This window comes from Musa acuminata, chromosome BXJ2-10 (genome assembly GCF_036884655.1).
Source record: "Musa acuminata AAA Group cultivar baxijiao chromosome BXJ2-10, Cavendish_Baxijiao_AAA, whole genome shotgun sequence".
Classification (NCBI taxonomy): Eukaryota; Viridiplantae; Streptophyta; class Magnoliopsida; order Zingiberales; family Musaceae; genus Musa; species Musa acuminata.
The window spans coordinates 33,938,802-33,952,500 of record NC_088347.1 but is presented as its reverse complement, the minus strand read 5'-3'; the positions used below and the strand labels follow the sequence as shown (position 1 = coordinate 33,952,500).

The window sequence follows — 13,699 nt, the reverse complement described above, 5'->3', positions numbered from 1 at the left end:
AACCACGATTCTTCCTATACAACAGAACCATAGTTCTTGTAAGAACTTCAAGAAGAGATCTCATTGGGGAACAGAATTTCTACACCGTGGTTTATGATAAATCCACAGACCAAGAACGATCATATAACGCGCAGCACTCACTACACAAATCAATTCAAGAACTCCTCGTTGCCCCCAAAGACGAAAGCCCTAGATCTTTCCGTCTGAATGCACGGCAAAGAAGAGCCGATCAACAAAAATGGGCAGGTCCCCGTGGCGTAGATACAAGAAAGGAACGATCACATCTAGCCGGAATCGAGAAAAAGATCGAGAGGAAATCGAAACCGTACCCAAGAGAGACGAAAGCACGACGATGGTGAGAGAGAGCAAGTCGTCGACCGACGGGAGGACAACCGGGGATCGATCGGAGGGAGTGGCTTCGTCGATTTCCACTGCGTCGTTTCGCGTGCTCGGGTAGGAGGTTGCGATCGAGGGACGTAAGTTTGACTCCTTAAAAATAAGTGACATTAAGAAATTAAAGAAAATCATGAAAATAATAATAATAATAATAATAATAATAATATATATAATTCATTAAAAAATAGTTTTACGCTTTTGGAGACAGTCAAAATAATTAATGACTTAAAGAAATAGTCAAAAAAAATTATATGAGGTAAAAAAGAGATTTAAATTGGAAGAGTAGAAAGAGAAATGACTTGGCAAACACCTTCACCCCACTCCATCTCTTGCTTCCTCGAATGCACCGCCACCTCTTCCTCTGTTCTCGCCTCTTCGCCATTTCCCTTCCTTCAGCCCGACTCATCAGCCAAATCCCACCTTCTACGTCTTCCTCTCCTTCCCTTCTGCTACCTGTGATTCTCCTTCACATGTTTTTGGTTTTCCTTGGCCTGTGTTGTCCCCGGAGGAAGGAGAAGGAAAGAGAGAAAGCCATCGAGACGCGTACGAAAGCTGCCATTCCGTCTAACTCCTTTTTACCCGGAGTTCGTGGGTTCTTCTCCTTCCAGGTGTTCTTCCTCCTGTGCGGATTCTGCCGAACTTAAGTCTGTTCCCTTCCCACTCTTCTCTCATTAATTTGTGGGTTCTTGCTTTCTCGTTACCGTGCTCCTTGCTCTATCTTCCTTTCGGATTCCAAAACAATGGGAGACCATCTCGCTCTGGTTGTGGATGATTTGCTGGCGAAGCCGACCCTTGAAGCTGCAGCTGGAAACAGGAAACATGCGTTCGTAGATACCAATACAACATCATCATCGGCTGACCCTACTGCATCAGCAAAGTTGAAGGAGTGCAGAATCTGCCATGAAGAAGACCACGATTCCAACATGGAGATCCCCTGCTCATGCAGGGGCAGCTTGAAGGCAACAAAGCTTTGCCAAATTTGATCAGCATAACAAACGCAAGATCTATGAACTGTTTCCTTTTTCTACTTGCAGTATGCTCATCGGGTATGCGTTCAACGTTGGTGCAACCAGAAAGGCGATACGATGTGCGAGATATGCCTCCAGGTTATAGCCATCCTTGTAGAAGAATACTGCTGCTTCTTGCATTTAATAATGAGCAGAAAACACAGCACCTAAATTCTCAATTCTTGTGTTCAGCAATTCAATCCAGGTTATACCACTCTGCCAAAGTTGTACGATTACGGGAGTACTCCGATGAACTTTAGGTAGTTCTTATGTAGCATGTTGATGTGCATACGGTTCTTAGGTAGATTCGTCATTCTAATCACTCTCTCCCTGTGCGTGTGAGGAAGCTGGGAGATCTCTGCACAGGACTTTCGTGATACACAGTTCATCACAATGTTTCCGTCAGATCATGGTGCCATTGACTCAGCTGTGGGTTATCGTGACCATTCGAGGACAAGCAACACTTTTTGCTGTCGATCAATCACTGTAATCGTGGGTTTCTTTACTGTTTAATTTCGATTCCTATTTCTCATACATTTTGATCTAATTATTCTCTCCATTTTGTCCAGTTCATGGTTCTTCTGGTTCTTCGGCATGCCCTTCCTCTCTTGATCAGCGATGACGACGAGTATTCATTTACCCTGTTCTCGGTAAACTTTCAGTACCATACAATTGATCGCTTCTCGAGCTCTAAATAACTTGTTATCTTTGCCTATCTAAAACAAAGATGCTGGTGTTGAAGACTGCCGGAGTAATCTTACCGATATTTTTGGTTCTTGGAATCATAAACAAAATTCAACGGCGGCGCCGGCATCGGGTACAACATCGAACTGTTCTTTTACTTGAGAAAATAGTTGTAAAGATTGCAACTATAATGCATGCTACAGGTAAACTGGATAGCGTTAGTCACGTCTGAAGGAGAAAGAAGTCCAGAATGAATTCATCGTCCCAAATTGAAGGTTGCTGATTGAAGCAACAAAGTGATGGTAGCAGAAGCAGAGTGAAAAACCCAGATATAAATTTTAGACCGCTGTAAATGAACCAAAAAGAAGTGTGATTGTTCATAGAAATCTCATAAATGTATTAATCCTTTTTTTTAAGATTTGTTTTAGCAGCCAATGGTTAAGATTTCAAGATGGAAATGTAGATAAGAGCTTTTGAAGACACTTCATTTAAAGGATTAGACAGTAAGCCCAACAAAAACAAGCTACCATAAGAACAGCTACATCATGAAGCATTATTATATAAGGTAGCTGAGGGAGACGACGCGTTATCACTTTCCAGCCTTGTCATCATGGTGGAGATCATGGAAGTAGGCTTGGGGGTTCCCCTCAAAGGCATCCCTTGATATGTATCCCTCACCGCCTGGAGCTTTCATCGCTCCACTGCCACCACCACCTGACTTCCCCGAGTTGTTACCACCGCCACCACTTTTTGCCGAGTGCCCTCCGCCACCACTTTTTGCCGAGTGTCCTCCACCGCCACCTTTGCCACCACCACTGCCCTTGCCCGACATTGCCTAGTTGAACAGGGAAGCAGATTGTAGAGAACTATAGACTAGAATGGGGAAATTGGCACAGATCTAGTGTTGTTTGTCTAGTCCTATTTATAGATAGATAAAGCACATAGTCTTTAGATGCTGCTACACTTTACAAGAAGTAGGTGGCTTTGGAAATGCAAGTTTATCGAGAAGGGGAGACGCCGGTGAAGCATTTGATGCATCTGGATATGGTCTTCGCGTTTCTTGTCAATACAAATGAGCTAATAACACAATTCTGTGGAAGGAATGTTGAATTGGAATAGACTAGCAAAAGTACAAGAGATTTAGCTTTCAATTCTTTTACTCGTGCAGATTGATCGCTCAACATACTGCAGAATGCAGATAATGATGAACCAATTTGGATAGTGGTGTGACTGTGAACAAGTCAATAGGCTTCGATGCTGGATGGTAGAGAATCACGAAACCTGTCCGAGTGACCTGTGTGGATAGCAGCACTCGTAACTCTATCCCTTGCCTTCTTTGCCTAAGGAAGAAAGCATCCAAATAAGAAAAGTTCATTTTATAGGAAGAACACTTAAGAGAGGGTTAACCTCATAGATGCAAGAAACTATTGGAAGATTAGCATCGTTAATACGAGGAGGAAGAGCATTAGGGTGTACCATCTAAGACCAGTATATATCAGGTTGCAGTTAACATTTTTCTAGAGCATATATTGGTGAACATATAAATCTTTCTCCAGAGTAACCTAATTTCACCAGCAATAACTAATATCCTCAAAAAATATGAGAGGAGGAAGCATTGACATTTGCATGCACAAAAACATTAGCTAAAAGAAAATTTACTTCTTGACCCCAATCGGTGCGCAGGATTGCAGCGGTAAGAACCAAGACTTGTACAACAAGTGCACATATGATCCCCATCCAAAGTCCCTGAAGCAAGGCTACATGAAGCATCATATAGAGAAAGAAAATCCTGAAACTTCAATGCAGAATTAAAATCGACCGAAACATGCCTTGCCACCAATATGCAAGAAAAAGGCAAACATGATTGCTGAAGGAATGCCAACAACATAATATGCTCCAAGATTGACGAAAGAACAGAACTTCTGCCAACCACATCCTCTAGCAGCACCTATTACATTTTTCTCAATCATCAATGATAAGATGTCATGGTGTTGTAAGTTCAAATAAATGATTCTATATACAAACAGGTAAGGCTATTTTTGTATGAAGGAGAAAGAAGAGAAGATAATTCGGCGCATGATTGAAGAAACACTACAAGATGCTAGGTAAGAAATGTGCCATAATACAGATATGTTTTAGGCAGATCCAATATTATAAGAAAAAACTGCAATCACAGACAAAATCATATAAAAAAGAAGCTGATCAAAATCCAACATCATTTATTATGTTGTTTTGTGTTCACATCCAATTAAGTTGACAAAGTGGAATACCATATAGGCATTATATGGTATAGAGATGTGGATTTCAGAATCTATCTCCAAAGTCTATACATTGGCATGTTAAATTTAGGGGTATAATTAGTTCTCTCTCTGTGTTTCGGGTTTTGAGAGAGACAGCAAGGCAGAAAAAAATAGTGGCAATCTGAGGGACCCCTGGCACTATTGTTGTATCAACTTTCTCTTTGACTGTTTAGTCCAAATGTTAACCATGCTTTCTAAATATCTTTTCTCTCCTCGTCACTGTGAATCAAGGCCATTGGTTGCCAATTTCTTAAACAACTTTTCAAGTCATACCCGTAACAAGCCAATTAGAGTTAGCCGATCGAAGTGTCTATATCAATCATGCTAGTATTCAAGTAAATCAGTAATCAATTAATTAAAAAAAAATGATAAGTACACCTAACTGATTGGCTAACAAGCCAATCAGAGTCAGCCAATTGAAGTGTCTATATCAATCATGCTAGTATTCAAGTAAATCATTAATCAATTAATTAAAAAAAATGATAAGTACACCTAACTGATAACATGCAATGTGCAGCCATAAAGCGTCATTCCATCCTGGGTAGGACATGGTTAGTTATATAACACAAAATGATGCATTATTTATTGTTTGCAAACAAGAAGTGTATTCATGGTTCAAGGGTAAACTAAAAAACGCATCAATTAAGGACATCTGCACAACATTTGATTGAGTTTCATTGTTAAAAACCTGAAAGCGTGCATTGTATTCCATCCATGAAGTCGGATATGGCAAGAACAGGCATCATTATTGACACATACTTTACAACATCCTCTTCATAGCTGTACAAGTAACCCCAAACATTGCGTACCAACATGGTGATCAGTGCAACGACCAAGCCTTCCGTGATGGCTATGATTAGGACAACATGCACTGACAAGCTTGCGGCCTGTGGTTGCCCCGCACCCAATTCATTTGAAACTCTTATACTGAAAAACTAAGTATGATAAGTATTTAAAAATGCTACATGAGCTACAAAGGGAAGAAAACTCAACAAACCTTACAGCACTGCTGAGACCGGTGGGAATCATATAAACCATCCACATTGTATTGAGACTGGCAAGAATGCTGTCCTTATTAGCGACCCAGTAGACAATAATGAATACATTTTCCAAATTGAAAATGGAGCTGGTTAGTAGGTCTACAATGGGCTTATTAGTTGAAGGCAAGAAAATTCACAGATGCTTGCTCAAGAATCTCGGGGACAACTTTTATAGAAGTCTGGAAATTATCGTTACTAACCTGATTGACAAAACGGACGTTTCCAGCTTTGGATCAGGAAGAAGACCTGATAAGAGAACTACCATCTCAAAAGACCAAAACTCCACGCTGCATTATCATCCAGGTAACTGTAGTCAGTTAAAAATAGCATGCAGCTATACGAACAGAAACTAGATTTCATGTCTTCATTGCAAGACACAAATTGAGTAAAACAGAAACAGATCAGAAAGCAACATGAAATCTGTGATCAAACTGATCAAACGTGTACATAATCAGATGAAGTGCATGACTGAGGCATGATACAGCAAATTATAGAAGTAGGCCATTCCCATACATCTATTTTCAGTGGCAAGACCACAATTAATGTCAATAACTATTGGCAACACTTGTTTGCCATAGTAAAGGGGACAAGATCTTGTATCTTCTCCTTTTCAGTGGCCTAATTTGTCATTATTGTAGGAATTGTATACACTAAGCATCTGTCAACAAGTAATATAACATCTTTTACTTTAGTTGGCCCAAAGTACTGTAATCAGAATGATGGCAGATACTGAAAGAACTATGAAACTAAAGACCACATGTGATGCATGTGGTGCAAAACACAATTCATAGCAGAGCCAGTCGATGCCGAGTGTATTCAATCCCTTCAAAAATTGTCATCTATGACACTCAACATACTTCATACCAGTGACAGCAATAGAGATGGTTCATGTCCTGATCAAACTAATGTCTCTTAGGTTGTTGTGTGATGCATGTGATGCATGTTGTGTGTGGCAATTTGTTGCAGCCTCATGGCATGGTCTGGTTCGGATCTTAAAAATGCTTCAATTGATCAGGAGAGAAAATCTAATTCAAGTATGAACTAGAGACAAATATTTCAATTGTCCACATGCTTTTAGCAATTTCCAGTATTACCAGTTTCCCCTATGTGATGCATACTAAGTTATTGATCGCACCATGTCTCGACAGGCCTTGTTAGCCAGAATGAGACACCGTTATTAATAACAAAAGTTTGTGCAAGGCCTACTCCTAAAGGGCTTACCAGATCATAAAAGCCGAAGGAACAGCGAGTGTTAGAAAGTCAAATACATCTTTGAGTGATTCCCATGATAGACCTGTCCATGTCTCCTTGCAAGCTTGAGAGAACTTGACATAAATTACTAAAAGAAACACATTTATCCAATATGATATGCTGGTTGCAAGAGCAGCACCCTTGCTTCCAAAGCCAGAAATGTACACTAGAACCCAACATATAAAAATGTGGAAGAATGCAGTTATCCCAGAGCTTATCAGCATAGGAAACACTGTGTTCTGGGTTTGCAGAAATTTAATGAGACATTGAAGCAAACCATAGGCAAAAAGACTTGGTATTAACCAACAAGCGTATTTTCCAGCTTCAGCTGATATCTCTGGATTCTGGCCAGCTGCAATGAGAATTTGGCTTGTGTAGGTCCAAACGAGGGCCAAAGGTACACTCACAAGAAGAAGAATAAACATTGCCCTTTGCATATGTATTCCAAGCATATGATATTCTTTGGCACCGTAAGCTTGTCCACATGAGGTGTCCAATGCACTTGCCATCCCCAACTTGTTATATTGGAAAAAAAAAAGATGCGGAAAATTTCAATATACCATTATGACACTACATAGAAAGGAATGATATAATGAAATTGATCTTGGATAAGAGAAAAAAGTGATTGTCATCTCCAAGTAATCTGAAATGAGGATGATCACTAATTTCGTTTTGCACACAGACTGACACTATGAATTGAAATCATGAACAAAAATGAGATCGAGGCCCAAATAAAATTCATGACAAATCTAGGAAAACAAAAATGAAAGTTTCGTTTTTTCATCTATTCGGGTCATTGCTTTTTCTCAATCTATCGAACAAAATTCAGTTTTTTCATGCTTTTTAATTCAATCGAAGCTAAAGATCATGGTAAACATATGACGCCAAAAGACTGTGAATCCGATAGGCGCCGACGCCAATCGAGGCGATAGAAAGGAGGAGATGAGGAGAGAGACCAGCACACACCAGCACGCTGAAACCGCTGACGTTGGCGAAGGAAGTCGCCATGGAGGCACCGGAGAGATTGAGCTCGCCGAGGTGGCCGACGAACATGATGGAGATGAGCTGAAGGCTGTACTGGAGGAGGCTCGCAGCGATTAGAGGCCCCGCCAGGGAAAGCAGGCGCCTCGCTTCCGCGACCACATCGACGTCATTCCGAAGGCCGAGGGAGCAGCACAAGCGATCCTCTTCTTCGAACCCCCTCTCAGGGATAGCGGCGGGAACCAGCAGAGGAGACGCGTCTTCTCCTCTCATTTCTTGGTTCGCCGTGAGGAAGCAGAGCGTCCGAGGTCCGAAGCCATGGACCAGCCATCTTCACCCTCCATCGCAGGGTTGACTGTCACACGATATAAACGGACCGCCAGGATGGGATCATCGTACGCACGGACGGTGTATATGGACAACAGCATTCGCACCGACCACCGAATCTTAAAGTCACCACCACCACTGTTTTCTGCCTCGCGGAGCCCATTAGGTGGGGCCCTTTGCGGAGCCCGCAAGAGTTCGCATTGACGTGTGTTTGTTTTCTTCTTATTTGAAGTGGAATGAAATAGCGGTGCCATTTAATTTCCCAATAAATGCCGGTAAAAGTTGAATTTTCTCGGAAAACACTTTCAATTTGGATTTTTAACACTCATATTCATTTTTATTTTTTTTACTTAGATAAAAATATCCTCACTCTATTACTTAAATGACTTGATCATAGATATTATTAAAAAATCTTTATTTTAAATATTTAAATATTATATTTTTAGAGAAAGGAAAAAATGATACGAATCATCCTAAAATTATGTCCAAATGATTCTAAGAATTTTTTTATTTTTTATTTTAAATTTTTATGATAATTAATTATCGATATTTTTGAATAGCATATGTGATCAGAATGTTTTCGTTCAAATAAGAAAAAAATGCACCCTCAATTAGAAACGAGTAAAATGGCCAATTTTCTTTCGAAGCTGCATCGGTGGCTTCTCTTTCTGAAGCCTTCGCTATTTTCTAAGTCGATGGATTTAGTGTAGATTGTTGACTTGACTTTGACTCTGTCGTATGCACTCAAATCGGGTCTCTGTTTCGATTCAGGTTTCGAGTGTCGGATCGTCTTCTTCTTATTCCTTGGGGACACAGACGGGGAGATCATCTCGTTACTTGCTTCAGAAAATAACGGCCGGTAAAATATTGCATTACGTGCCGTGACACGCAAAGTATCAGTACACAGCTCGAACATTTGCGTTGTTCCATTGACGAAAACAATGGGTTTATAAGCTTCAAGCATCAGTCACGCAGCGGATCGATGACGCCAGGAAGGAGAAGACGTTCTTGTCCTCAACCGCGACATCTTTCATCTAGTCGTCGCTCAAAGCTTAAACGGGGGTGGAGAAAGAAAACAAGGGGATGGCGGAGGCAAGGTCGATGCAGCATCCACTCCTGCACGAGCTACCGCCATATTAAACCAGAGAGAGAGAGAGAGAGAGAGAGAGTGAGACAGCCTCTCCACGAACAACATGGCTTCCTCAGGCAAAGCGTCCAGGCTTAGCCACAATCGGAGTATGGAATGAACTGCGCCGGGAACTTGCGGCGGATTGTGACGCAGAAGCTTGTGTTGTTGTTGCTGACAGCATGCAGCATAATCCTACTGCGCTACTCCTCACTGTCAGGATGCTCCGGAGTTGCAACCCCATGGAGACCCGATATGCGACCTTAACAACCCAAAAACAGACTTCTGCGAGACGGCTGGTGATGTCCAGGTCGTCGGCAAGTCCTCCGTCGCCGTCGTTACTCACCGTCATCCCCGCAACGCCTGGCGAGCGAAGCCTTACGCTCGCAAGGCAGACCGGACTGCGATGGCAAACGTGAAGGAAGTTAGTGTGAGGTTGATGGGCAGCGCTGAAGCAGCCCCTGCTTGCGCCATCAACCACACCTTCTCCGCCGTCGTGTTTGCCCACGGTGGGTACATGGGCAACTACTTCCATGACTTTCGCCGACTTGATCGTTCCCCTGTTCGCGACGGCACGGCAGTTCCATGGAGAAGTGCAGTTTCTCATAGCCGATTATAAGATCTGGTGGCTCTTCAAGTACCGCCACATCGTCGAAAAGCTTACCAGGTACGAGATCATCTATTTGGACAAGAACGATCGAGTCCTCTGCTACCCGCTTGTGTTCGTCGGCCTCCACAGCCACGACGACTTGAAAGTCGACCTTGCAAGAACACCAAACGGGTACTCCACCGCTGACTACACCGAGTTCATAAGGATGGCTTACTCGCTCGAAAGGGAATCCGCCATTAGGATGGGAGATCAGGCGGGCAAGAAACCGAGGCTGCTGCTCATAGCCAGGAAGAGCACCAGGAACTTCACCAACGTCAGAGAGATCGTTCGGATAGCCGAGGAGTTGAGTTACGAGGTGGTGGTGGCAGATGCGAAGTTCGAAGCCAACGTGAGCGAGTACGCAGCGACCGTGAACTCATGCGAAGTGATGCTCGGCGTGCATGGCTCCGGGCTCACTAATTTCTTCTTCCTGCCGACCAATGCCGTGGTCATCCAAGTCGTCCCTTTAGGTAACCTGGAAGGGATGGCCAAATACGATTACGGAGACCCTCCCATGGCTGCCAAGCTGCATTACCTGCAGTACACCATCAGCCAATAGGAAAGCACTCTTTCGGAGCAGTACCCGAGAGACGATCCTGTCTTTAGAGACCCGGACTCGATTCACAAGCTTGGATGGCTCGCGATGGCGAACATATACATGAAGAAACAAAATGTCAAGATTGATTTGAACAGGTTCAGACCTGTCTTGAAGAAAGCTCTCGATCTGCTTGGGTGATGGCAATGTCAGTCGGCTCTATTGTGGTAGTTCGTTCATGTCTGTCGATTGGATTCTAATCTTTCAATGTCCCTTTTCTATGGGTCAGTGATGGGTTCCTTTAAGTTTATTTTAAGCCTAAGTTTGCGTGTTCTAATGGACTTCGTCCACTCTGTGTGATACTATATCCAAAGATGGCTTCTTCATCGATGCATCGCTGGGAATCCGAAATCAATGAGCTCATCAGTAGCAACTGGTGACATACATTTAATATTCTTTGCCTGCATCTCATTTCTGACTTGGAACTTTTTTGATCCAATTAGCACCCCCATTGCATGTCAGAATTCCTGCGCAGGCACGTTCATTTTGAGGCAGTGTGTGCAGTCTTCTCGAGGTTTGCGGTTGGAGACTCCGTAGATGACAGCTAAGTGGTGATAGGAACCCTGTTGACATGTTCTTGTGGTGAGATTGAATTCCTGCCTACCATTGTATAATATTGGGTTGGTGATTGGTTTCTGTTCTCTTAGTTTCTTCGTGTTAGACTCAGCATGTGATAAGACTTCGATGTAGCAAAGTAGCAGAATAAGTTTGAGGTCGTGGACTCTTCGATTCATACAAATAAAATTGATATACCAACTCAATTAATAAGATTTTTCTAAGGAGCAGAAGAATAAACAAAGAAGTCATCGATAAGATAGTCCATACAGTCCAAATTCATGCCGTGAGGTGGGGGCGGAGGAGGAGGAAGGCAGCAGCAGGCGACGACGGCCCTCCCTCTTCATCCCTCTTGTTTGTGAGCAGATCAGCGGTGGGCGGGGGGACGATGGCCTCCAGACTGAGGTTGACTCGGAACGCCAACCAGCCGCGAAGATTCAGATTCGTGCTGCTCATCCTCGGATGCCTTGTGGTCACAGTCACCTTCTTGGTGGTGTCTAAACCTCAGGCGCTTGTTCTTCCTAAACGTAAGCTGATACTGTTCGTGTTCTTTGGGTAGCTAATCTCCGTTTCTGATCAATCTTTTCTCCACCGTTTATGGCCGTCGCAGTCGTCGGTTTCACCCCATCGTCGCCGCCTCCACCATCAGGTAGCCTGTAGATCTTGCATACCGCTGAGCTTTGACTAGGCTTTGATAGTCTAAGAGTGATCCCTTCTTTCTCCAGATCACGACGTCGTGAATGGCGATGACCATGGGATAGAGGGGGCGGCTGATTCAGGTAATCTACCTGTACATCCAATCGACCTATTCCTTCGGTTTCTGTGACTAGAATTTGCTCATAAGTTCTTGGATCAAAATCGAGACAAAAAGAGAAGCTTAGTGACTTGATCTTCCCCGTAAGAGATTTTTTGTTGATGAAGAGTAGTTTAATGGTCTATTTTGGATTCTGAGCCAACTTAATTAGGTTCTTCTTTAGGCAATTTGCTTTAGATCTGTAGAATCTAACAATTTTCCTGCTGTCGGAGAGGAGAGCCTCCAGGGAGAAAAGAAAGAGAAGGTTGTTGATTCAACTCCGAAGGAAGACACAAGCATCCACGAATTGACGGGTACTTATGAGCATGACGATGATCTGATCATGTAGCTACTCGATCAGATGACAACATCTGAGACGTGTAACCTTGTACTCCACTTACTGTGTTGCAGAGGAGAGTGGTGCGAGATCTGACGATCTCAACTCGAATCAAGATGAGTTGCACGATAGACTGACGCTCCCGACCGTCTCGAACTACACCATCAATGATCGCACCCAAGCAGACGGTGAGTCAATATAGCTACTAACTTAAGAACCTGTTCCTGTTCTAGTTCTTTGCTTATTGGAAGCTGCTGCAGGTGAGAAGAGTCAAGCTCCAGAGAGGAAGCCACTATGTGATGTTTCGGATAGACGAGCAGATATCTGCGAGATGGACGGCGATATCAGGATTTCCGGGAGCTCCTCTTCCGTCGTGCTCATGGAATCACCCAGAACAGAGGAGACAGAAATTTGGCACGTTCATCCGTATCCTCGCAAGGGAGACGAAGCTTGTCTCAAAGGTGTCAGAAAACTTGCGGTCAAAGCTAGCAGTGAAGCCCCTCGATGTACCGTCAACCACGACGCCCCGGCTGTCGTCTTCTCCACTGGCGGATATACCGGTAACCTGTTCCATGACTACAGTGACCTGCTCGTTCCCCTCTTCTTGACGGCGCGTCCATTCGACGGAGAGGTTAAGTTGGTCGTCACCGACTCCAAAAGCTGGTGGATCACCAAGTACCTCCCCGTGCTCCAGAAGCTGTCCAAGTATCCGGTGATCGACCTCGACATGGACAAAGAAGTGCATTGTTTCAAGCAGGTGACGGTGGGTCTTCGAGCTCACAACGAGTTCCACATCGACCCTAAGAGATCTCCTAATGGCTACACCATGATCGACTTCGCTAAGTTCATGAGGAGTGCCTTGTCGTCGGAGAGAGAGACACTGCTCAACATCGAAGATCTCGCGGCTCGAAAGCCGAGGCTATTGATCGTCGGAAGGAAGCAATCGCGAGTTATTACAAACACCAAGGAGATCGTTGAAATGGCAGAGGAGTTGGGATTCGAGGTGGTGGTCGACGAAGCGGATGCAGGATCCGACTTGGCTCGCGTGGCGCGAACCGTCGACTCCTGCGACGTGATGATGGGCGTGCACGGAACGGGTCTCACCAACTCGGTGTTCCTGCCGCTGAATGCGATTCTGATTCAGATCGTTCCATGGGGACGACTGGAACTGAAAGCCATGCAGGATTATGGGAACCCTGCCAAGGAAATGGGTCTCGGCTATTTGGAGTATAGCATTGCAATAGAAGAGAGCAGCCTGAAGGAGAAGTATCCAAGGGACCACCCTGTGTTCACGGACCCCTTGTCATTCCACAACCGTGGGTATGATGTTATGAGGGCCACGTTCATGGATGACCAGAACGTGAAGCTTGATGCTAGGAAGTTCAAAGAGGTCCTGTGGAAAGCACTCGAGCATCTAATCCAGTAGCAGAGTGAGATCATTTGCTCTCCTTTTTACATTCTTTCGTACGTTGTTCTACCTGTGTTTGGGAAACATCTTAACTAGTACAAGTAGCATCTTGGTAGGTCATGTTCTACTTCTATGCTGTTGAATTTGCATTCCCACAGTAATCATACATGATTTTTCTAAATTCAATAAATTTCATTCTATAAGCTTATAATGCTTACTGCGACATCTGTTCCCAATTACAGAAACCCGA

General features: G+C 43.7%; 5 protein-coding genes across 9 annotated transcripts in view; 3 read left to right on the top strand and 2 right to left on the bottom strand.

The window, feature by feature from the left end:
• LOC135624213 (uncharacterized) overlaps positions 1–466 on the bottom strand; it is a 3,448-nt gene extending 2,982 nt beyond the window's left edge. Inside the window, exon 1 of one of the 2 annotated variants that reach the window (XM_065127630.1) lies at positions 330–466. The gene's annotated coding sequence lies outside the window, so the exon portion shown is untranslated. Of the gene's footprint in view, positions 295–329 lie in introns of those variants that run through there. The other variant, XM_065127631.1, reaches the window with a different exon arrangement.
• A 251-nt stretch (positions 467–717) lies between these two features.
• Positions 718–2,662, top strand: LOC103969195 (uncharacterized). Of its 2 annotated transcripts, none has more exons than XM_009382663.3 (7): positions 718–1,355; positions 1,431–1,502; positions 1,596–1,663; positions 1,751–1,889; positions 1,973–2,053; positions 2,131–2,220; positions 2,291–2,662. In XM_009382663.3, the coding sequence occupies exons 1-7, from the start codon at positions 1,137–1,139 to the stop codon at positions 2,339–2,341; spliced, it is 720 nt and encodes a 239-aa protein (XP_009380938.2). In that variant the 5' UTR covers positions 718–1,136; the 3' UTR covers positions 2,342–2,662. The 2 variants fall into 2 exon arrangements, with proteins under 2 accessions (XP_009380938.2, XP_018675099.2); XM_018819554.2 differs by having other exon boundaries at positions 1,751–1,895.
• A 329-nt stretch (positions 2,663–2,991) lies between these two features.
• Positions 2,992–8,038, bottom strand: LOC103969197 (protein DETOXIFICATION 16). Of its 2 annotated transcripts, none has more exons than XM_009382666.3 (8): positions 7,645–8,038; positions 6,649–7,193; positions 5,628–5,714; positions 5,385–5,453; positions 5,076–5,314; positions 3,917–4,035; positions 3,747–3,833; positions 2,992–3,427 (listed from the first exon to the last, which is right to left on the bottom strand). In XM_009382666.3, the coding sequence occupies exons 1-8, from the start codon at positions 7,930–7,932 to the stop codon at positions 3,329–3,331; spliced, it is 1,533 nt and encodes a 510-aa protein (XP_009380941.2). In that variant the 5' UTR covers positions 7,933–8,038; the 3' UTR covers positions 2,992–3,328. The 2 variants fall into 2 exon arrangements, with proteins under 2 accessions (XP_009380941.2, XP_009380942.2); XM_009382667.3 differs by having other exon boundaries at positions 5,385–5,441; positions 7,645–8,037.
• Positions 8,039–8,779: 741 nt separating this feature from the next.
• On the top strand, positions 8,780–11,277 carry LOC103969912 (beta-1,2-xylosyltransferase XYXT1). The gene is made up of 2 exons (XM_065129953.1): positions 8,780–10,938; positions 11,143–11,277. The coding sequence occupies exon 1, from the start codon at positions 9,646–9,648 to the stop codon at positions 10,318–10,320; it is 675 nt and encodes a 224-aa protein (XP_064986025.1). The 5' UTR covers positions 8,780–9,645; the 3' UTR covers positions 10,321–10,938; positions 11,143–11,277.
• LOC135625307 (alpha-1,3-arabinosyltransferase XAT3-like) lies at positions 11,275–13,578 on the top strand. 2 transcript variants are annotated; one of them, XM_065129949.1, is made up of 6 exons: positions 11,275–11,438; positions 11,525–11,560; positions 11,637–11,690; positions 11,938–12,018; positions 12,116–12,229; positions 12,302–13,578. In XM_065129949.1, exons 1-6 carry the CDS (start codon positions 11,300–11,302, stop codon positions 13,465–13,467), a joined length of 1,590 nt encoding a protein of 529 aa, XP_064986021.1. In that variant the 5' UTR covers positions 11,275–11,299; the 3' UTR covers positions 13,468–13,578. The 2 variants fall into 2 exon arrangements, with proteins under 2 accessions (XP_064986021.1, XP_064986020.1); XM_065129948.1 differs by having other exon boundaries at positions 11,522–11,560.
• Positions 13,579–13,699: the final 121 nt, after the last annotated feature.